General features: G+C 50.2%; 3 protein-coding genes across 3 annotated transcripts in view; 2 read left to right on the forward strand and 1 right to left on the reverse strand.

The window, feature by feature from the left end:
- Positions 1-23524, reverse strand: part of LOC142190426 (gastrula zinc finger protein XlCGF66.1-like) — a 198610-nt gene that overhangs the window by 118870 nt on the left and 56216 nt on the right. The window lies entirely within an intron of this gene.
- The window catches only part of LOC142189903 (uncharacterized), a 490808-nt gene that overhangs the window by 41828 nt on the left and 425456 nt on the right, over positions 1-23524 (forward strand). The window lies entirely within an intron of this gene.
- LOC142189293 (uncharacterized) overlaps positions 1-23524 on the forward strand; it is a 42305-nt gene that overhangs the window by 16285 nt on the left and 2496 nt on the right. The window contains exons 3-5 of the mRNA XM_075262138.1: positions 13941-14086; positions 16485-16619; positions 16698-16821. Coding sequence (XP_075118239.1) covers positions 13941-14086; positions 16485-16619; positions 16698-16821 — 405 coding nt within the window. The remainder of the gene's footprint in view (positions 1-13940; positions 14087-16484; positions 16620-16697; positions 16822-23524) is intronic.

A 23524-nucleotide genomic window follows, 5' to 3' on the forward strand; every position in this document is an offset into this window, starting at 1 on the left:
TCATGGGACTGTATGTGAGGAGGGGGAGGGAGTGATGTAGTTACATGGGACTGTATGTGAGGAGGGGGAGGGAGTGATGTAGTTACATTGGACTGTATGTGAGGAGGGGGAGGGAGGGATGTAGTTACATGGGACTGTATGTGAGAGGGGGAGGGAGTGATGTATTACATGGGACTGTATGTGAGGAGGGGGAGGGAGTGATGTAGTTACATTGGACTGTATGTGAGGAGGGGGAGGGAGTGATGTAGTTACATTGGACTGTATGTGAGGAGGGGGAGGGAGTGATGTAGTTACATGGGACTGTATGTGAGGAGGGGGAGGGAGTGATGTATTTACATGGGACTGTATGTGAGGAGGGGGAGGGAGTGATGTATTACATGGGACTGTATGTGAGGAGGGGGAGGGAGGTATTTACATGGGACTGTATGTGAGGAGGGAGTGATGTAGTTACATGGGACTGTATGTGAGGAGGGGGAGGGAGTGATGTATTACATGGGACTGTATGTGAGGAGGGGGAGGAAATGATGTATTTACATGGGACTGTATGTGAGGAGGGAGTGATGTAGTTACATGGGACTGTATGTAAGGAGGGGGGAGGGAGTTATGTAGTTGCATGGGACTGTATGTGAGGAGGGGGGAGGGAGTGATGTATTTACATGGGACTGTATGTGAGGAGGGGGAGAGAGTGATGTATTTACATGGGACTGTATGTGAGGAGGGGGAGGGAGTGATGTATTACATGGGACTGTATGTGAGGAGGGGAGGGAGTGATGTATTACATGGGACTGTATGTGAGGAGGGGGAGAGAGTGCTGTAGTTACATGGGACTGTATGTGAGGAGGGGGGAGGGAGTGATGTAGTTAAATGGGACTGTATGTGAAGAGGGGGGAGGGAGGTATTTACATGGGACTGTATGTCAGGAGGGGGAGGGATTGATGTAGTTACATGGGACTGTATGTGAGGAGAGGGGAGGGAGTGATGTAGTTACATGGGACTGTATGTGAGGAGTGGGGGGAGGTGATGTATTTACATGGGACTGTATGTGAGGAGGGGGAGGGAGTGATGTATTTACATGGGACTGTATGTGAGGGGGGAGGGAGTGATGTAGTTACATGGGACTGTGTGAGAAGGGGGGAGGGAGTGATGTAGTTACATGGGACTGTGTGAGGAGAGGGAGGGAGGTATTTACATGGGACTGTGTGAGGAGAGGGAGGGAGGTATTTACATGGGACTGTATGTGAGGAGGGGGAGGGAGTGATGTAGTTACATGGGACTGTATGTGAGGAGGGGGAGGAGTGATGTAGTTACATGGGACTGTATGTGAGAAGGGGGGAGGGAGTGATGTAGTTACATGGGACTGTGTGAGGAGAGGGAGGGAGGTATTTACATGGGACTGTGTGAGGAGAGGGAGGGAGGTATTTACATGGGACTGTATGTGAGGAGGGGGAGGGAGTGATGTAGTTACATGGGACTGTATGTGAGGAGAGGAAGGGAGTGATGTAGTTACATGGGACTGTATGTGAGGAGTGGGGGAGTGATGTATTTACATGGGACTGTATGTGAGGAGGGGGAGGGAGTGATGTATTTACATGGGACTGTATGTGAGGGGGGAGGGAGTGATGTAGTTACATGGGACTGTGTGAGAAGGGGGGAGGGAGTGATGTAGTTACATGGGACTGTGTGAGGAGAGGGAGGGAGGTATTTACATGGGACTGTGTGAGGAGAGGAGGTATTTACATGGGACTGTATGTGAGGAGGGGGAGGGAGTGATGTAGTTACATGGGACTGTATGTGAGGAGGGGGAGGGAGGGATGTAGTTACATGGGACTGTATGTGAGGAGGGGGAGGAGTGATGTATTACATGGGACTGTATGTGAGGAGGGGGAGGGAGTGATGTATTACATGGGACTGTATGTGAGGAGGGGGAGGGAGGGATGTAGTTACATGGGACTGTATGTGAGGAGGGGGAGGGAGTGATGTAGTTACGTGGGACTGTATGTGAGGAGTGGGGGAGGGAGTGATGTAGTTACGTGGGACTGTATGTGAGGAGGGGAGGGAGTGATGTATTTACATGGACTGTATGTGAGGAGGGGGAGTGATGTATTTACATGGGACTGTATGTGAGGGGGGAGGGAGTGATGTAGTTACATGGGACTGTATGTGAGGAGAGGGAGGGAGTGATGTAGTTACATGGGACTGTATGTGAGGAGGGGGGAGGGAGTGATGTAGTTACATGGGACTGTGAGGAGGGGGAGGGAGTGATGTAGTTACATGGGACTGTATGTGAGGGGGGAGGGAGTGATGTAGTTACATGGGACTGTATGTGAGGAGGGGGAGGGAGTGATGCAGTTACATTGGGACTGTATGTGAGGAGGGGAGGGAGTGATGTATTTACATGGGACTGTATGTGAGGAGGGGGAGGGAGTGATGTAGTTACATGGGACTGTATGTGAGGGAGGGGGAGGGAGTGATGTATTTACATGGGACTGTATGTGAGGAGGGGGAGGGAGTGATGTAGTTACATGGACTGTATGTGAGGAGGGGGAGGGAGTGATGTAGTTACATGGGACTGTATGTGAGGAGGGGGAGGGAGTGATGTAGTTACATGGGACTGTATGTGAGGAGGGGGAGGGAGTGATGTAGTTACATTGGACTGTATGTGAGGAGGGGGAGGGAGTGATGTAGTTACATGGGACTGTATGTGAGGAGGGGGAGGGAGTGATGTAGTTACATTGGACTGTATGTGAGGAGGGGGAGGGAGTGATGTAGTTACATGGGACTGTATGTGAGGAGGGGGAGGGAGTGATGTATTTACATGGGACTGTATGTGAGGAGGGGGAGGGAGTGATGTATTACATGGGACTGTATGTGAGGAGGGGGAGGGAGGTATTTACATGGACTGTATGTGAGGAGGGAGTGATGTAGTTACATGGGACTGTATGTGAGGAGGGGGAGGGAGTGATGTATTACATGGGACTGTATGTGAGGAGGGGGGAGGAAATGATGTATTTACATGGGACTGTATGTGAGGAGGGAGTGATGTAGTTACATGGGACTGTATGTAAGGAGGGGGGAGGGAGTTATGTAGTTGCATGGGACTGTATGTGAGGAGGGGGGAGGGAGTGATGTATTTACATGGGACTGTATGTGAGGAGGGGAGAGAGTGATGTATTTACATGGGACTGTATGTGAGGAGGGGGAGGGAGTGATGTATTACATGGGACTGTATGTGAGGAGGGAGGGAGTGATGTATTACATGGGACTGTATGTGAGGAGGGGAGAGAGTGCTGTAGTTACATGGGACTGTATGTGAGGAGGGGGGAGGGAGTGATGTAGTTAAATGGGACTGTATGTGAGGAGGGGGAGGGAGGTATTACATGGGACTGTATGTCAGGAGGGGGAGGGATTGATGTATTTACATGGGACTGTATGTGAGGAGAGGGAGGGAGTGATGTAGTTACATGGGACTGTATGTGAGGAGTGGGGGAGTGATGTATTTACATGGGACTGTATGTGAGGAGGGGGAGGGAGTGATGTATTTACATGGGACTGTATGTGAGGGGGGAGGGAGTGATGTAGTTACATGGGACTGTGTGAGAAGGGGGGGGGAGTGATGTAGTTACATGGGACTGTGTGAGGAGAGGGAGGGAGGTATTTACATGGGACTGTGTGAGGAGAGGGAGGGAGGTATTTACATGGGACTGTATGTGAGGAGGGGGAGGGAGTGATGTAGTTACATGGGACTGTATGTGAGAAGGGGGGAGGGAGTGATGTAGTTACATGGGACTGTATGTGAGAAGGGGGGGAGGGAGTGATGTAGTTACATGGGACTGTGTGAGGAGAGGGAGGGAGGTATTTACATGGGACTGTGTGAGGAGAGGGAGGAGGTATTTACATGGGACTGTATGTGAGGAGGGGGAGGGAGTGATGTAGTTACATGGGACTGTATGTGAGGAGAGGAAGGGAGTGATGTAGTTACATGGGACTGTATGTGAGGAGGGGGAGGGAGTGATGTATTTACATGGGACTGTATGTGAGGGGGGAGGGAGTGATGTAGTTACATGGGACTGTGTGAGAAGGGGGGAGGGAGTGATGTAGTTACATGGGACTGTGTGAGGAGAGGGAGGGAGGTATTTACATGGGATTGTGTGAGGAGAGGGAGGGAGGTATTTACATGGGACTGTATGTGAGGAGGGGGAGGGAGTGATGTAGTTACATGGGACTGTATGTGAGGAGGGGGAGGGAGTGATGTAGTTACATGGGACTGTATGTGAGGAGGGGGAGGGAGGGATGTAGTTACATGGGACTGTATGTGAGGAGGGGGAGGGAGTGATGAAGTTACATGGGACTGTATGTGAGGAGGGGGGAGGGAGGGATGTAGTTACATGGGACTGTATGTGAGGAGGGGGAGGGAGGGATGTAGTTACATGGGACTGTATGTGAGGAGGGGGAGGGAGTGATGTATTACATGGGACTGTATGTGAGGAGGGGGGAGGGAGTGATGTATTACATGGGACTGTATGTGAGGAGGGGAGGGAGGGATGTAGTTACATGGGACTGTATGTGAGGAGAGGAAGGGAGTGATGTAGTTACATGGGACTGTATGTGAGGAGTGGGGGAGTGATGTATTTACATGGGACTGTATGTGAGGAGGGGGAGGGAGTGATGTATTTACATGGGACTGTATGTGAGGGGGGAGGGAGTGATGTAGTTACATGGGACTGTGTGAGAAGGGGGGAGGGAGTGATGTAGTTACATGGGACTGTGTGAGGAGAGGGAGGGAGGTATTTACATGGGACTGTGTGAGGAGAGGGAGGGAGGTATTTACATGGGACTGTATGTGAGGAGGGGGAGGGAGTGATGTAGTTACATGGGACTGTATGTGAGGAGAGGAAGGGAGTGATGTAGTTACATGGGACTGTATGTGAGGAGTGGGGGAGTGATGTATTTACATGGGGACTGTATGTGAGGAGGGGGAGGGAGTGATGTATTTACATGGGACTGTATGTGAGGGGGGAGGGAGTGATGTAGTTACATGGGACTGTGTGAGAAGGGGGGAGGGAGTGATGTAGTTACATGGGACTGTGTGAGGAGAGGGAGGGAGGTATTTACATGGGACTGTGTGAGGAGAGGGAGGGAGGTATTTACATGGGACTGTATGTGAGGAGGGGAGGGAGTGATGTAGTTACATGGGACTGTATTGAGGAGGGGGAGGGAGTGATGTAGTTACATGGGACTGTATGTGAGGAGGGGGAGGGAGGGATGTAGTTACATGGGACTGTATGTGAGGAGGGGGAGGGAGGGATGTAGTTACATGGGACTGTATGTGAGGAGGGGGAGGGAGTGATGTATTACATGGGACTGTATGTGAGGAGGGGGAGGGAGTGATGTATTACATGGGACTGTATGTGAGGGAGGGGGAGGGAGGGATGTAGTTACATGGGACTGTATGTGAGGAGGGGGAGGGAGTGATGTAGTTACGTGGGACTGTATGTGAGGAGTGGGGGAGGGAGTGATGTAGTTACGTGGGACTGTATGTGAGGAGGGGAGGGAGTGATGTATTTACATGGGACTGTATGTGAGGAGGGGGAGTGATGTATTTACATGGGACTGTATGTGAGGGGGGAGGGAGTGATGTAGTTACATGGGACTGTATGTGAGGAGAGGGAGGGAGTGATGTAGTTACATGGGACTGTATGTGAGGAGAGGAGGGAGTGATGTAGTTACATGGGACTGTATGTGAGGAGAGGGAGGGAGTGATGTAGTTACATGGGACTGTATGTGAGGAGGGGGAGGGAGTGATGTAGTTACATGGGACTGTATGTGAGGAGGGGGGAGGGAGTGATGTAGTTACATGGGACTGTGAGGAGGGGGAGGGAGTGATGTAGTTACATGGGACTGTATGTGAGGGGGGAGGGAGTGATGTAGTTACATGGGACTGTATGTGAGGAGGGGGAGGGAGTGATGCAGTTACATGGGACTGTATGTGAGGAGGGGGAGGGAGTGATGTATTTACATGGGACTGTATGTGAGGAGGGGGAGGGAGTGATGTAGTTACATGGGACTGTATGTGAGGAGGGGGAGGGAGTGATGTATTTACATGGGACTGTATGTGAGGAGGGGGGAGGGGAGTGATGTAGTTACATGGGACTGTATGTGAGGAGGGGGAGGGAGTGATGTAGTTACATGGGACTGTATGTGAGGAGGGGGAGGGAGTGATGTAGTTACATGGGACTGTATGTGAGGAGGGGGAGGGAGTGATGTAGTTACATTGACTGTATGTGAGGAGGGGGAGGAGTGATGTAGTTACATGGGACTGTATGTGAGGAGGGGGAGGGAGTGATGTAGTTACATTGGACTGTATGTGAGGAGGGGGAGGGAGTGATGTAGTTACATGGGACTGTATGTGAGGAGGGGAGGGAGTGATGTATTTACATGGGACTGTTATGTGAGGAGGGGGAGGGAGTGATGTATTACATGGGACTGTATGTGAGGAGGGGGAGGGAGGTATTTACATGGGACTGTATGTGAGGAGGGAGTGATGTAGTTACATGGGACTGTATGTGAGGAGGGGAGGGAGTGATGTATTACATGGACTGTATGTGAGGAGGGGGAGGAAATGATGTATTTACATGGGACTGTATGTGAGGAGGGAGTGATGTAGTTACATGGGACTGTATGTAAGGAGGGGGAGGGAGTTATGTAGTTGCATGGGACTGTATGTGAGGAGGGGGGAGGAGTGATGTATTTACATGGGACTGTATGTGAGGAGGGGGAGAGAGTGATGTATTTACATGGGACTGTATGTGAGGAGGGGGAGGGAGTGATGTATTACATGGGACTGTATGTGAGGAGGGGAGGGAGTGATGTATTACATGGGACTGTATGTGAGGAGGGGGAGAGAGTGCTGTAGTTACATGGGACTGTATGTGAGGAGGGGGGAGGGAGTGATGTAGTTAAATGGGACTGTATGTGAGGAGGGGGAGGGAGGTATTTACATGGGACTGTATGTCAGGAGGGGGAGGGATTGATGTAGTTACATGGGACTGTATGTGAGGAGAGGGAGGGAGTGATGTAGTTACATGGGACTGTATGTGAGGAGTGGGGGAGTGATGTATTTACATGGACTGTATGTGAGGAGGGGGAGGGAGTGATGTATTTACATGGGACTGTATGTGAGGGGGGAGGGAGTGATGTAGTTACATGGGACTGTGTGAGAAGGGGGGGGGAGTGATGTAGTTACATGGGACTGTGTGAGGAGAGGGAGGGAGGTATTTACATGGGACTGTGTGAGGAGAGGGAGGGAGGTATTTACATGGGACTGTATGTGAGGAGGGGGAGGGAGTGATGTAGTTACATGGGACTGTATGTGAGAAGGGGGGAGGGAGTGATGTAGTTACATGGGACTGTGTGAGGAGAGGGAGGGAGGTATTTACATGGGACTGTGTGAGGAGAGGGAGGGAGGTATTTACATGGGACTGTATGTGAGGAGGGGGAGGGAGTGATGTAGTTACATGGGACTGTATGTGAGGAGAGGAAGGGAGTGATGTAGTTACATGGGACTGTATGTGAGGAGGGGGAGGGAGTGATGTATTTACATGGGACTGTATGTGAGGGGGGAGGGAGTGATGTAGTTACATGGGACTGTGTGAGAAGGGGGGAGGGAGTGATGTAGTTACATGGGACTGTGTGAGGGAGAAGGGAGGGAGGTATTTACATGGGATTGTGTGAGGAGAGGGAGGGAGGTATTTACATGGGACTGTATGTGAGGAGGGGGAGGGAGTGATGTAGTTACATGGGACTGTATGTGAGGAGGGGGAGGGAGTGATGTAGTTACATGGGACTGTATGTGAGGAGGGGGAGGGAGGGATGTAGTTACATGGGACTGTATGTGAGGAGGGGGAGGGAGTGATGAAGTTACATGGGACTGTATGTGAGGAGGGGGAGGGAGGGATGTAGTTACATGGGACTGTATGTGAGGAGGGGGAGGGAGGGATGTAGTTACATGGGACTGTATGTGAGGAGGGGGAGGGAGTGATGTATTACATGGGACTGTATGTGAGGAGGGGGGAGGGAGTGATGTATTACATGGGACTGTATGTGAGGAGGGGGAGGGAGGGATGTAGTTACATGGGACTGTATGTGAGGAGGGGGAGGGAGTGATGTAGTTACGTGGGACTGTATGTGAGGAGTGGGGGAGGGAGTGATGTAGTTACATGGGACTGTATGTGAGGAGGGGAGGGAGTGATGTATTTACATGGGACTGTATGTGAGGAGGGGGAGTGATGTATTTACATGGGACTGTATGTGAGGGGGGAGGGAGTGATGTAGTTACATGGGACTGTATGTGAGGAGAGGGAGGGAGTGATGTAGTTACATGGGACTGTATGTGAGGAGGGGGGAGGGAGTGATGTAGTTACATGGGACTGTGAGGAGGGGGAGGGAGTGATGTAGTTACATGGGACTGTATGTGAGGGGGGAGGGAGTGATGTAGTTACATGGGACTGTATGTGAGGAGGGGGAGGGAGTGATGCAGTTACATGGGACTGTATGTGAGGAGGGGGAGGGAGTGATGCAGTTACATGGGACTGTATGTGAGGAGGGGGAGGGAGTGATGTAGTTACATGGGACTGTATGTGAGGAGGGGGAGGGAGTGATGTAGTTACATGGGACTGTATGTGAGGAGGGGGAGGGAGTGATGTAGTTACATGGGACTGTATGTGAGGAGGGGGGAGGGAGTGATGTAGTTACATGGGACTGTGAGGAGGGGGAGGGAGTGATGTAGTTACATGGGACTGTATGTGAGTAGGGGGAGGGAGTGATATATTTACATGGGACTGTATGTGAGGAGGGGGAGAGAGTGATGTAGTTACATGGGACTGTATGTGAGGAGGGGGAGGGAGTGATGTAGTTGCATGGGACTGTATGTGAGGAGGGGGAGGGAGGGATGTAGTTACATGGGACTGTATGTGAGGAGGGGAGGGAGTGATGTATTTACATGGGACTGTATGTGAGGAGGGAGTGATGTAGTTATATGGGACTGTATGTGAGGAGGGGGAGGGAGTGATATATTTACATGGGACTGTATGTGAGGAGGGGGAGAGAGTGATGTAGTTACATGGGACTGTATGTGAGGAGGGGGAGGGAGTGATGTAGTTGCATGGGACTGTATGTGAGGAGGGGGAGGGAGTGATGTAGTTACATGGGACTGTATGTGAGGAGGGGGAGGGAGTGATGTAGTTACATGGGACTGTATGTGAGGAGGGGGAGGGAGTGATGTAGTTACATGGGACTGTATGTGAGGAGGGGGAGGGAAGGATGTAGTTACATGGGACTGTATGTGAGGAGGGGGAGGGAGTGATGTAGTTACATGGGACTGTATGTGAGGAGGGGGAGGGAGTGATGTAGTTACATGGGACTGTATGTGAGGAGGGGGAGGGAGTGATGTAGTTACATGGGACTGTATGTGAGGAGGGGGGAGAGAGTGATGTAGTTACATGGGACTGTATGTGAGGAGGGGGAGGGAGTGATGTAGTTACATGGGACTGTATGTGAGGAGGGGGAGGGAGTGATGTATTTACATGGGACTGTATATGAAGAGGGGGAGGGAGTGATGTAGTTACATGGGACTATGTGAGGGGGGGAGGGAGTGATGTAGTTACATGGGACTGTATGTGAGGAGAGGGTGGGAGTGATGTATTTACATGGGACTGTATGTGAGGAGGGGGAGGGGGTGATGTATTTACATGGGACTGTATATGAAGAGGGGGAGGGAGTGATGTAGTTACATGGGACTATGTGAGGGGGGGAGGGAGTGATGTAGTTACATGGGACTGTATGTGAGGAGAGGGAGGGAGTGATGTATTTACATGGGACTGTATGTGAGGAGGGGGAGGAAATGATGTATTTACATGGGACTGTATGTGAGGAGGGAGTGATGTAGTTACATGGGACTGTATGTAAGGAGGGGGGAGGGAGTGATGTAGTTGCATGGGACTGTATGTGAGGAGGGGGGAGGGAGTGATGTATTTACATGGGACTTTATGTGAGGAGGGGGAGAGAGTGATGTATTTACATGGGACTGTATGTGAGGAGGGGGAGGGAGTGATGTATTACATGGGACTGTATGTGAGAAGGGGGAGGGAGTGATGTAGTTACATGGGACTGTATGTGAGGAGGGGGGAGAGAGTGATGTAGTTACATGGGACTGTATGTGAGGAGGGGGAGGGAGTGATGTAGTTACATGGGACTGTATGTGAGGAGGGGGAGGGAGTGATGTATTTACATGGGACTGTATATGAAGAGGGGGAGGGAGTGATGTAGTTACATGGGACTATGTGAGGGGGGGAGGGAGTGATGTAGTTACATGGGACTGTATGTGAGGAGAGGGTGGGAGTGATGTATTTACATGGGACTGTATGTGAGGAGGGGGAGGGGGTGATGTATTTACATGGGACTGTATATGAAGAGGGGGAGGGAGTGATGTAGTTACATGGGACTATGTGAGGGGGGGAGGGAGTGATGTAGTTACATGGGACTGTATGTGAGGAGAGGGAGGGAGTGATGTATTTACATGGGACTGTATGTGAGGAGGGGGAGGAAATGATGTATTTACATGGGACTGTATGTGAGGAGGGAGTGATGTAGTTACATGGGACTGTATGTAAGGAGGGGGGAGGGAGTGATGTAGTTGCATGGGACTGTATGTGAGGAGGGGGGAGGGAGTGATGTATTTACATGGGACTTTATGTGAGGAGGGGGAGAGAGTGATGTATTTACATGGGACTGTATGTGAGGAGGGGGAGGGAGTGATGTATTACATGGGACTGTATGTGAGAAGGGGGAGGGAGTGATGTAGTTACATGGGACTGTATGTGAGGAGGGGGAGAGAGTGCTGTAGTTACATGGGACTGTATGTGAGGAGGGGGGAGGGAGTGATGTAGTTACATGGGACTGTATGTGAGGAGGGGGAGGGAGTGATGTAGTTACATGGGACTGTGTGTGAGGAGGGGGAGGGAGTGATGTAGTTACATGGGACTGTATGTGAGGAGTGGGGGAGTGATGTATTTACATGGGACTGTATGTGAGGAGTGGGGGAGTGATGTATTTACATGGGACTGTATGTGAGGAGGGGGAGGGAGTGATGTATTTACATGGGACTGTATGTGAGGAGGGGGGAGGGAGTGATGTAGTTACATGGGACTGTATGTGAGGGGGGGGAGGGAGTGATGTAGTTACATGGGACTGTATGTGAGGAGGGGGAGGGAGGGATGTAGTTACATGGGACTGTGTGAGAAGGGGGGAGGGAGTGATGTAGTTACATGGGACTGTATGTGAGGAGAGGGAGGGAGGTATTTACATGGGACTGTATGTGAGGAGGGGGGAGGGAGTGATGTAGTTACATGGGACTGTATGTGAGGAGGGGGAGGGAGTGATGTAGTTACATGGGACTGTATGTGAGGAGGGGGAGGGAGTGATGTAGTTACATGGGACTGTATGTGAGGAAAGCGAGGGAGTGATGTATTTACATGGGACTGTATGTGAGGAGGGGAGGGAGTGATGTATTACATGTGACTGTATGTGAGAAGGGGGAGGGAGTGATGTAGTTACATGGGACTGTGTGAGGAGGGGGGAGGGAGTGATGTAGTTACATGGGACTGTATGTGAGGAGAGGGAGGGAGGTATTTACATGGGACTGTATGTGAGGAGGGGGAGGGAGGTATTTACATGGGACTGTATTTGAGGAGGGGGAGGGATGTAGTTACATGGGACTGTATGTGAGGAGGGGGAGGGAGTGATGAAGTTACATGGGACTGTATGTGAGGGGGGGAGGGAGTGATGTAGTTACATGGGACTGTATGTGAGGAGGGGGAGGGAGTGATGTAGTTACATGGGACTGTATGTGAGGAAAGCGAGGGAGTGATGTATTTACATGGGACTGTATGTGAGGAGGGGAGGGAGTGATGTATTCCATGTGACTGTATGTGAGAAGGGGGAGGGAGTGATGTAGTTACGTGGGACTGTATGTGAGGAGAGGGAGGGAGGTATTTACATGGGACTGTATGTGAGGAGGGGGAGGGAGGTATTTACATGGGACTGTATTTGAGGAGGGGGAGGGATGTAGTTACATGGGACTGTATGTGAGGAGGGGGAGGGAGTGATGAAGTTACATGGGACTGTATGTGAGGAGGGGGAGGGAGTGATGTAGTTACATGGGACTGTATGTGAGGAGGGGGAGGGAGTGATGTAGTTACATGGGACTGTATGTGAGGAGGGGGAGGGAGTGATGTAGTTACATGGGACTGTATGTGAGGAGGGGGAGGGAGTGATGTAGTTACATGGGACTGTATGTGAGGAGGGGGAGGGAGTGATGTAGTTACATGGGACTGTATGTGAGGAGGGGGATGTGGGAAATAGCGAGGACTCGGGCAGAGTCAGACCCGGAGTGTCAGGGGTCGCTGATAGGTGGGGGCTGTGTCTTATATTTGGGCTCCATATTGACCTATTTTAGGTAAGGGGTTCTCTGGAGAGACTTTCAGCTCTTAATTCCCCAACTTCTATTTCAGATGAACCAGGGGATTCTGAGCTGTCCCAACCCCCTCCCCCCTCGTGTTCTCTCCTAGTTTCCTGTGCTGGGGGGCTGATGTCACGTAACCATAGGAGAGGAGGGTGGAGAGGGGATTCGGGGGTCGGGTGCTGGGGAGGGGGGTGTGCTAGCGGTAACATTACAATAAATACAGTGCAGTAATATTTTGTGCAGTAACACTTACTGGAGACGTCTTCCTACATTTCCCGTCTCTTCCCTTTGGACCGCCATGACCACTTCTTCCAGCTGTGACTTGACTCTATAAAGTTTGCAACACAGAAATCTACGACTCCTCACTTCTCTACGCACCCAACCCCTATATCTATCTATAGTGGACCCTTCAAGCTCTATTATGCCCTACAGTTGCACATGAACTATTATTACACTCAGGTGTCTTTTTATACCCCCAAGTATAATAATCGGAGCCCCAAGGGAGGTGAGGGAACATAATAAACAGTTTTACTCACCTCTCTGGGATCTGATATTAATCCTAGCAGGCTTCGGGCCTGTATAATAATTTCCCAGACGTCACGTGACCTGGGATATTACTATATAGACCCAAAGCCTGTACTAGCAGCACCATACAGGCTGTTACTACTATCTCGGTCTTTGGGCCTATATGGTAATGATATGGTATGATACTCTAGCAGGTAGCAGCCTATTATAAAACAAAAAAAAAAAGGTATGTCATTCACCGACCTCGCCGCTGCTCCAGCTGCCGCCTCCTCTTCAACCAGCAATAAAACGTCTGCTTCTCAGCATAGGAGGCGTGATGGCGCCACCTGCGCTGAGACACTGAGGTCTAAACTAGCGCAGGAGAGGGACTGCTTGGGTTGTTTCAGAGCGGCCTTCTCCTGCGCTAGTTTAGGAAAAAAAAAGTAAAAAAAAAAAAATTACCACAGCTGCCGCCCCCTCCAAAGTGCCGCTGCCTCACCTTGCCTCATTAGAAGTGCATCGATGATGATAGGCCATAAAAAAACCCTATAAACCCCTTTAACGTCATACCACTCTATTGTCAGCCTTACTTTGGCCCAAAATGTTTCATCATAACTTTGGTTTTTATATGGACGCATCTATGCCACACAGAACATGAGTGCTAAAAATGCCAAAAACACTTGTCAAATCCCCCGAGCACCGCTGACCTCTTTATATCCTTTCTACATTACTGTAATGACATTAGTTGTAGCGGTGATTCCAGTCTGTACATCATATAACCAGTGACCAACTATTCACTTCATGTCCAATGTCTACAAAGAGACCAAACATCATCTACACCCAAATATCTCATCACTATCACATTGTTATCTCCAGTTATTGTATTTTATTTCCATTGTCTCATCTTCTCTCCATTCAGGTTCCTACAATATAGAATCCTCTCAGTATCTTCTATATAAGAGAATATTCCTGATTGTCCCATCAAGGATTGAAAGAGGCAGGAACAAGATGGCGGAAAGTCTATTAAATCTCACCCTAGAGATCATCTACCAGCTTACTGGAGAGGTGAGAGATTCTGATGATGTCATCATTACATCATTCTTATCTATAGTAATAATAGATGATAGGACTGCAGACTTCCTGCACTTCAAATTTATGCTTAACTGTATAGCTCTGCCCTTCACCTCGCCAAACAAGCCTATTTCACCCCTCTCATCTCTTCTCTCTCCTGTAACCCTAAAAGTCTCTTTGAAACTTTTCACTACTTACTCACTCCCAAGGTGCCGGCGCTGTTCACAGATCTTAGTGCAGAAGACCTGGCCACTTATTTCCATGACAAAATTTATCAGATCCCTCATGAAATTACTGCCCAATCTCCAGGCGGCATTGATCCCCCTCACCTACCGCACTTCACACTGTTCATTCTCATCTTTTGATCCTGTTACAGAAGAGGAAGTCTCCCGGCTACTTTCTTCTTCTCACCCTACGACCTGCAGTAGTGACCCTTTCCCCTCATTCCTTTCCAGTCTCTGTCACCTGCTCTCACGACTTACCTTACTAAAATATTTAACCTCTTTCGCTCTTCTGGAATTTTTCCATCCTCTTTCAAACACGCTGTCGTAACCCTGCTATCGAAAAAATCCTCCCCTTCATCTCTAAAATCTTGGAACGTTTGTTTTATTCTCATTTAATCTGCCATCTTTCTGCTAACTCTCTGCTTGACCCCTTACAATCTGACTTCCGTACTCTGCACACTATTGAAGTGGGCCATCACAAATGCCTCCAATGATCTCCTGACGACTAAATCCAATGGTGACTTCTCTCTCATTCTTCTGGATCTCTCGGCAGTGTAGACCATCAACTCCTCCTCACTATGCTCCTTTCAGTCGGCCTCAATGACACCGCGCTCTCCTGGTTCTCCCCTTATCTCTCAGTCCGCCCTTTCAGTGTATTATTTGCAGGTTCTGTTTCTTCCCCTTGTTGTTCGGCTTCTTCAGGTCTCAGTCATAGGCCCCCTGCTCTTCTCTCTCTACACAGCCCTGATTGGATAAACCATCACCAGATTTGCCTTCCGGTACCATCTTTATACTGACAGCATCCGATTTTATACCTCATCTCGTGACATCACCCCGGCACTAATACAGAACACCAGTGACTGTCTCTCTGCTGTCTCAAATATTATGTCTTTGCTTTATTTAAAACTGAATCAAAGACCAAACTACTGCTGTTTCCACCATCTAATACATCTGTCCCTGATATATCCATTGCAGCCTTTGGCCTTACTATAACTCCTAAGCAGAATACCCACTGCCTCGGGGTTGTGTTTGACTCAGACCTTTCCTTCACCCCCTCCATATCCAATCCCTCACACTTATGTCATCTCCTCTTCAACAACATCAGCAGAATATGCCCTTCATTTACCAGAGATACACTAAAGACACTTATTGTCTCTCTGATTCATTCTCGCCTTGACTACTGTAACTCCTTACTAATCGGTCTTCCCCTCACTAAACTCTCCCCTCTACAATCTATTCTGAATGCAGCGGCCAGGCTCATCTATCAGGCTAGACGCTACAGCGAGGCCTCTGGTCTGTGCCAGTCGTTACATTGGCTGCCTATTCATTATACAGTAGAATACCATATAAACTTATCCCCCTCCCCCACAAGGCTTTCCATAATGCCGCACCTCTCTACATTTTCTCCCTCATCTCTGTCTACTGCCTAACCCGTGTTCTCCGCTCACTCAATGACCTAACACTTACATCCTCTATTATCAGAACCTCCCACGCTCGTATACAAGACTTCTCCCGAGCTGCACCACTTCTCTGGAATGCTCTACCCCGGACAATCAGATTAACTCCCAATTTCTATAGGTTCAAGCTCAAACTAAAGACACATCTTATCAGACAGACCGATCACAATGTCTAACGTAATCCCTTCTGTAGTTAGAATCACTAAAACTAATCCTCCTCTGTTCACGCTCCAGCATTACACACAGGATATGATGCCGTATCTGACTGTAACTTTATATGTCCAGCCACCATCTGCACGTTAAAGGACATGACTGGTGACAGGTCATACAGCTTTATATATGTGTAATAACAGTAACCTCTATCACAAAAATGTCTGGACTATTGTATAAGCAATGCTGCCTCCGATGCCGCCCCTGCTACCTCTTGTGTTCCCCCCTCTTCCTGCTAGATTGTAAGCTCTTGCGAGCAGGGCCCTCAGTCCCAGTGTGTGAAATGACTATTTCTTTAAAATGTATCTTTTTGTCTGTACTTGAACCCTGCAAATTGTACAGCGCTGCGGAATATGTTGGCGCTATATAAATAAATTGTATTATTAATCTGTCACACTACATGATTGTTATCTATAGTAATAACAGATGATAGGACTGGAGAGGTGATGGACTCTGGACATGTATGTAGTGAGATTTATTAATGTGTCTCCCCATAACCAGGATTACACAGTAGTGAAGAAGACATTGGGGAGCTCGCTGACAGCTCCTCCACCTCAGTCCCTGATACAGGAGGAGATCAATGGACAGAAGATCCTAGAACTCACCAACAAGATGCTGGAGCTGCTGACTGGAGAGGTGACACTGCTGGGAATGCTGGGACATTATACAGTAACTGGAGGGGTCGGGGTGATGACTGTGTCATTGTGTTGTCAGGTTCCTATAAGGTGTCAGGATGTCGCTGTCTATTTCTCCATGGAGGAGTGGGAGTATTTAGAAGGACACAAGGATCTGTACAAGGAGGTGATGATGGAGGACCACCAGCCCCTCACATCAGCAGGTAATAGACTGGAAGATTATGAATGATAATCTGTTTTCCCTTAGCCCAAACAGCAGCACAACTGGGGTATTTCTGCCCCTGTGAGCTGTTAGGACAGGTGGAACTTTTAATTAACTAACAGCTTTACCCCCTATAAAGAGGCTGTAAGTCCTCCTCCCCCCTGTGTTAGTATCAAAGTATATAAATACAAATACAATATACATCATGACAAGGATCTGGGAGGGAGCCTTGTGCTGCTGTTTGGGCTAAGGGAAAACAGATTATCATTCATAATCTTCCATTCCCCCTACGCCCAACCAGCAGCACAACTGGGGATCTAGCAAGTATCGCTATTACCCTAGGGTGGGTGATCCTGGCAGGCTGATGCCAAGACAGACTGTCCAAATGCTGTGGAATCCGCCGCACGCCAATCTAACCTGTAGTGTCTGGCGAAGGTCAGCTGTGAACTCCAGGAAGCGGCGGCACATATCTGTTCCAAGGAAAGGGAACGTCTTTCTGCCCAGGACGTCGCCACTGCTCTGGTGGCATGGGCACGGACAAACTCAGGTACCGTAAGGTCTTGAGCACGCAGGGAGCAAGTGATGGCCTCCTTGATCCATCTGGACAGAGTCACCTTCGATGCTTTGACACCTCTATTGTGGCCAAATACGTTGATCAGCAGATTTTTTGATCTCCGGAAGGAGGCTGTACGGTCCAGGTAGATCCGAAGTGCCCTAACCAAGTCCAGCTTGTGCATCTTCTCCTCCCACTCGGAAGTGAGGGAGGGAAAGAAGGCCGGTAAAGAAATTACCTGGTTGATATTCTGAAGTGAAGGTACTTTTGGCAAAAATCCTGGAACAAACCTCAGCTGTACCCTGTCAGAGAAAAAGTTATAAAGGGTTCAGAGGCTGCTAAGGCCTGTAGTTCTCCAACTCTTTTGGCGGAGGTTATTGCCAACAGAAAGGTAACCTTGTATGACAGGTACTTCCAATCCACATCAGATAAAGGTTCGAAGGGGGGAGCACATAGCCCTTGTAGAACTGCAGCCAGATCCCACCGAGGGACTGGAGGTTGTACCTGGGGTCGGAGCCTGGCGGCCCCTCTTAGGAACTGCTTAATTAGAGGATCTTGTGATAGCCGAGTTTCCAGGAGAGCGGACAGCGCTGAAACTTGAACCTTCAGGGTGGCTGGTGAAAGCCCCCTCTCTAGGCCGTCTTGTAGGAACTCCACAATTGAATTTCTGTCGGAGTTGCGCTGGTTCTCCTCACACCAGCCTCGGAATATTCGGGCGATCCTCTGATAGCTCCGGTTAGTAGATTCCGCTCTTGAATGGGCTAGTGTTCTTAGCGCTCCCTGGGACAATCCTCTATCTCCACATACGGCGCGGTTAACCTCCAGGCAGTGAGGTTGAACCTGTCCAGGTCCTGGCAGAGCTGTCTGTTTAGAGTTACCAGGTTGTGGACTGATGGAAGCCTCCAGTAGATCCCTCGACTCATCAGAATGAGGTGGGTAAACCATGCCCTTTTTGGCCAGAACGGCATGATCACTATTGCCGAGGTCTGGTCCTGCCTGAGTTTCGCCAATACCTTCGGAAACATCGGAATGGGAGGAAAAACGTATGCCAGTTTGAACCTCCAAGGTATTGACAGGGCATCTACCGCCAAAGGGTTGTCCTCCTGGTACAGGGAGCAAAACCTTTCTACTTTGGCGTTGTATTGGGTGGCCATCAGATCCACCTCGGGGAGACCCCACATCTCGGTAAGATGGTGAAAAATTTCTGGATCCAGGGACCATTCGCCTGACGTCACCAGGCCTCTGCTGAGCTGATCCGCAAGGATGTTCAAGCGACCTCGAATGTGAACAGCCGACAACTGGGACAGATTCCTTTCTGCCCAGGAGAATATTAGGTTGGTCACCTGCAGGAGAGAGGGGGATCTGGTTCCCCCTTGTTTGTTGATGTAGTGAACTACTGTTAAGTTGTCTGTCCTTATCTTCACCGCTTGACCCTGCAGGTGATGTGCAAACGCCAGAAGAGCACGGTGAACTGCCGTAAGCTCGCGCCAATTGGACGAGCGCATTTTCTCCAGACGATTCCATGTACCTCGTACTGGGGTCTCCCCTAGATGCGCTCCCCATCCTGTGAGGGAGGCATCTGTCGTCAACAGGGTCCAGGAGGTCTGGACCGTGGACTTCCCGTCTTGGAGATGAGACCACCAAGCCAGTGATCGACGGGTACTGATGGATAACTGGATAGGCCTCTGAAGTCCTGAAGGACTGTGGTTCCAGACTCTCAAGATCTCGCTTTGTAAGGGGCGCATGTGCCACAGGACCCAGGGGACTGCCTCGATGGTGGCGGACATGAGACCTAGGACCTTCATGGCTGTCCTGATAGTAACCTTCCGGGTAATGGATAGGTGATGAGCCGCTCGACCAATCTTCTCCTTGCGAGGAGAGGGCAGGGAGATCGTCATATTGAGAGAGTCCAAGATGAATCCCAGGAACTGGATCCGGGTTGATGGAACCACTACTGACTTCTGCCAGTTTACTAGCCAGCCCAGCTCGTTTAGTAAAGCCACTGTGGTCTCTAATTGTGTGGCGAGAACCTCCTTTGACCGGGCTTTTAGGAGCCAGTCGTCTAGATACGGAACTAAAAAGATCCCCTGGAGGCGCAGGGCGGCTGCGACCGGAGCCACCACCTTTGTGAAGGTGTGGGGGGCCGAGGATATGCCGAATGGGAGAGCCGTAAACTGGAAATGAGACAACCTTCCGTTTAAGTACACAGCAATCCTTAGGAATCTTCTGTGAGCTGGAAAAATAGGTACGTGGAGGTATGCGTCCCTTAGGTCCAAGGTGACGAAATGATCCCCGGGCTGCAGGAAGGGGAGTACCGATCTGATGGTTTCCATCCGGAACCGTACCTTGTGGATGAACTGATTCAGGTACCTGAGATCGATGATCATCCGCCTGACGACTTGAGAACTAAGAAAACCGGAGAGTAGACGCCTTGGCCGCGTTCTGTGAGAGGAACGGGTTCCAGCGCGGCTTTGTCCACGTACTCCTGAACGGATCTTTCTAGATGAAGTTGTTTGGTGCCCTGAAAAGGGCGAGTTGAAATAAATTTCTCCGCAGGGTGAGATATGAAACTTATTCTGTAGCCTTCCTGGATCAGTTGTAAGACCCAAGGGTCCTGAATATGAAGACTCCAAGCGGCCAAATGATGGGAAAGCCGGCCGCCTACAGCTGCGGGGGCGCGGGGAAGGGAGGTCGGGTAGTCAGAAGGATGAGCGCTTCTGCTGGTCACGGGAGGCGCCACGACCTCTCCCTCTGGTCTGAGGGCCGGAGCGTCTCTGGCCTCGAGAGCCCCTCCTGGAAAATCCGCGGCCCCGAAAGGAAGGTCTTCCGCTGTTGGAGGATTGAGGGAGGTTCTTCCCTTTGGAATCCGCGAGGCCTTCCATGATTCGGTCTAATTCCCTACCGAATAGCCTCCCAGGCTCGAAGGGGAGGGCGCACAAATTAAATTTAGAGGCATTATCGACTGAGCCATAATGGGCGTCTGGCTGCGGTGGAAAGCGCCATTGCCCTAGAAGCCAGCTTTGTCTGGTAAAAGGCAGCCTCAGATAGGTGGTCTACCATCAGATTAATATCTGACATGGCTGATAGCAGGTCGTCACGATGAACTCCGGTGTCGATGTCCCTAGCCAGGGAAGACAACTCAGCCCGCAGGCCTGACACCACTTCGCTGGCGGAGATGCCCACTGAAGCCTGGGCGGAGGAGGCTGCATATATCCGCGTCAGGGAGCCCTCGACGCGGCGGTCCATAGGATCCTGCAAATTTGATCCGTCTTCAGACGGGACCACCGTGCGCTTAGATAGCTTGGCCATGGCCATATCCACTTTGGGGGGAAACCCCCATGTTCCCTGCTGGGATTCGGCAATGGGGAACAAGGATCTAAAGCGTTTAGTGGCGTTAAACTCTCTTTCAGGCCGTCTCCATTCTGCCTCCATCTTTCGGACTAAATCCGAATTTGCCCTGAAGGATCTGGATCTCCTGCTGGATCCTTCCCCGCTCTCACGGTCCTTTGCCCGGATGGTCTTGAGCAGTCTGGGCATCTTTTCCAATGGAAATATTGATTTCTCCACTTCCTCGGATTCCTCCTCTGAATCCAGCTCCCCAATATGGAGATCCTCCAATGGTGGGAGAGAGAGCTCACTGGGCTCCACACGAGGTCTTTTTGCCATGTGAGAGATGGTATCCTTAACTTCTCTCATAGACTGATGAACGAAGTCTTTTATCCAGCCGACCACATCACGCAGGGGGGTATCCTCTGATGGGGGGCCTCTGCATCCATGGCAATCTCTATACTCATACCCGTCGGGTAAGGGAATCCTGCATTTACCGCAGGATAAATGCTTCCTCTTGGAGGTCGCCTTACCCCGGGAGGGGAGCACGGAAGAAGAAGAGGAGGACATACTAAGGAGAAAGCAAAACAAAGTTATTCAGGCTCCATATAAGTGACCAGGTCTGCCAGCCCCTGCCTCCCCCTGTCAAACCTGAAAACAACACGGTCAACCACCCCAAAGTGCTTGAGGGACAAACCGACAGCTTGAGCACCCAGAGAGTGAGCAAGCAAGGCAGTACTGACAGGGGGAAGTTTAAATACGCCGGGCAAACCGAAAAGGGGCGGAGTTACGATGAGGCCCTGCCCCCTCACCACAGAGCCCCGAAATCCTTGCAAAAACCGGGGCCCCAGGAAGCTGGAAATGTCCAGGAGGAGACCTGAAGAATTCCCCCCTCACCATCCGACCGGAGGGGGGAAGAAAACACAAAAAAACCCCGCAGTTAGCGACGGCCGGAGAACTGAGCATGCGCGGCAAACCCGGAAGCGGAAGTTCCACCGCCCGGGAACACGGCCGCGCGCAACAGTTCCCCTATGCCGCCGGGGAAGAGAAGTTCCTCCCCGCCTCCTGACCCGCCGAAGTGCCGGCAGACATGCGCCGGCACATGGGGAAGATGAGCGCACCCCAGACGGGAGGAGGCAAGGAGCGGAGGTAAGCTAAAACCCGGAGGGAGAGGTGCCCCCTAGTAAGAGGTTACAACACCTCTCCCCCCCTGCCACCTGTCCTGTCCGCACAGGACAGAAAAAAACACAGGGGGGAGGAGGTCTTACAGCCTCTTTATAGGGGGTAAAGCTGTTAGTTAATTAAAAGTTCCACCTGTCCTAACAGCTCACAGGGGCAGAAATACCCCAGTTGTGCTGCTGGTTGGGCGTAGGGGGAAATGACTATATTCACATGGACTTCCATTATTTGTATGTACAGAATGAATTCAGTCCCTGTCTGTGTTTCCTACAGGTAGATCCAGTAAGAGGACAACACCGCAGAGATGTCCCAGTCCTCTTCTTCCACAGGATGATCAGGTAGATGGAGATATTCCCTATGATGTGTAGACGGGCTGTGAAGTCCTTGTGGTCAGTCTTGTTGTATCCAGCAGTATTAGATGGTCATATACATGGGCGGTGTCATTGAGCCGCCATCTAATATGTTTCTCCGGCTTCTCACAGACCTGCAGCTACTGTCAGGACATCTTTCATCTTCATGCGGATTAATGATCTAGAACATTCTCTGTGACTTCCCCATTTGTCCGGTGACTTTTACATTATTTGTGTCACAGATTTTCGATCAGGATAAAGATCTGAGCGACATTAATGCTATATCTATTAGAATACAGGAAGATCCCTATGTGAGTGGTGATGAGGAGTGTGAGGAGGACATTCCTACAGGGACCCGCCCAGGTGAGGAGTCACCACTATATAAAGCACAGAAGGGTCACTGATTCTAGTCAGACATTGTTTAGACTATTTGTTGTTCCCCGATTCAGGTAAAATACTAATAATACATGAATATAAATGTGATGCTTCAGGTACCATCTTTATGCTGATGACACCCAATTATACACATCTTCCTCTGACGTCACCCATGCACTCATACAGAACACCAGTGACTGTCTCTCTGCTGTCTCTAATATCATGTCCTCGCTCTATCTGAAACTAAATCTCTCTAAGACTGAACTACTACTGTTTCCACCATCTAATAGATCTGTCCCTGATATATCCATTGCAGTCTCAGGCCTTACTATAACTCCTAGGCAGCAGGCCCGCTACCTCGGGGTCATGTTTGACGCAGACCTTTCCTTCACCCCTTATGTTGAATCACTCGCACGTTCATGTCACCTCCACCTCAAAAACATCTCCAGAATACACCCTTTCCTTACCAGAGATACACTAAAGACACTTATTGTCTCTCTGATTCATTCTCGCCTTGACTACTGTAACTCCTTACTAATCGGTCTTCCCCTCACTAAACTCTCCCCTCTACAATCTATTCTAAATGCAGCGGCCAGGCTCATCTATCAGACTAGACGCTACAGCGATGCCTCTGGTCTGTGCCAGTCACTACATTGGCTGCCTATTCATTATAGAATAAAATATAAAGTTATCCCCCTCCTCCACAAGGCTCTCCATAATGCCGCACCTCCCTACATTTCCTCCCTCATCTCTGTCTACCGCCCAACCCGTGCTCTCCGTTCACTAAATGACCTAACACTTGCATCCTCTATTATCAGAACCTCCCGCGCTCGTATACAAGACTTCTCCCGAGCTGCACCACTTCTCTGGAATGCTCTACCCCGGACAATCAGATTAACTCCCAATTTCTACAGTTTCAA

The sequence above is a fragment of the Leptodactylus fuscus genome, chromosome 1, assembly GCF_031893055.1.
Source record: "Leptodactylus fuscus isolate aLepFus1 chromosome 1, aLepFus1.hap2, whole genome shotgun sequence".
Classification (NCBI taxonomy): domain Eukaryota; kingdom Metazoa; phylum Chordata; class Amphibia; order Anura; family Leptodactylidae; genus Leptodactylus; species Leptodactylus fuscus.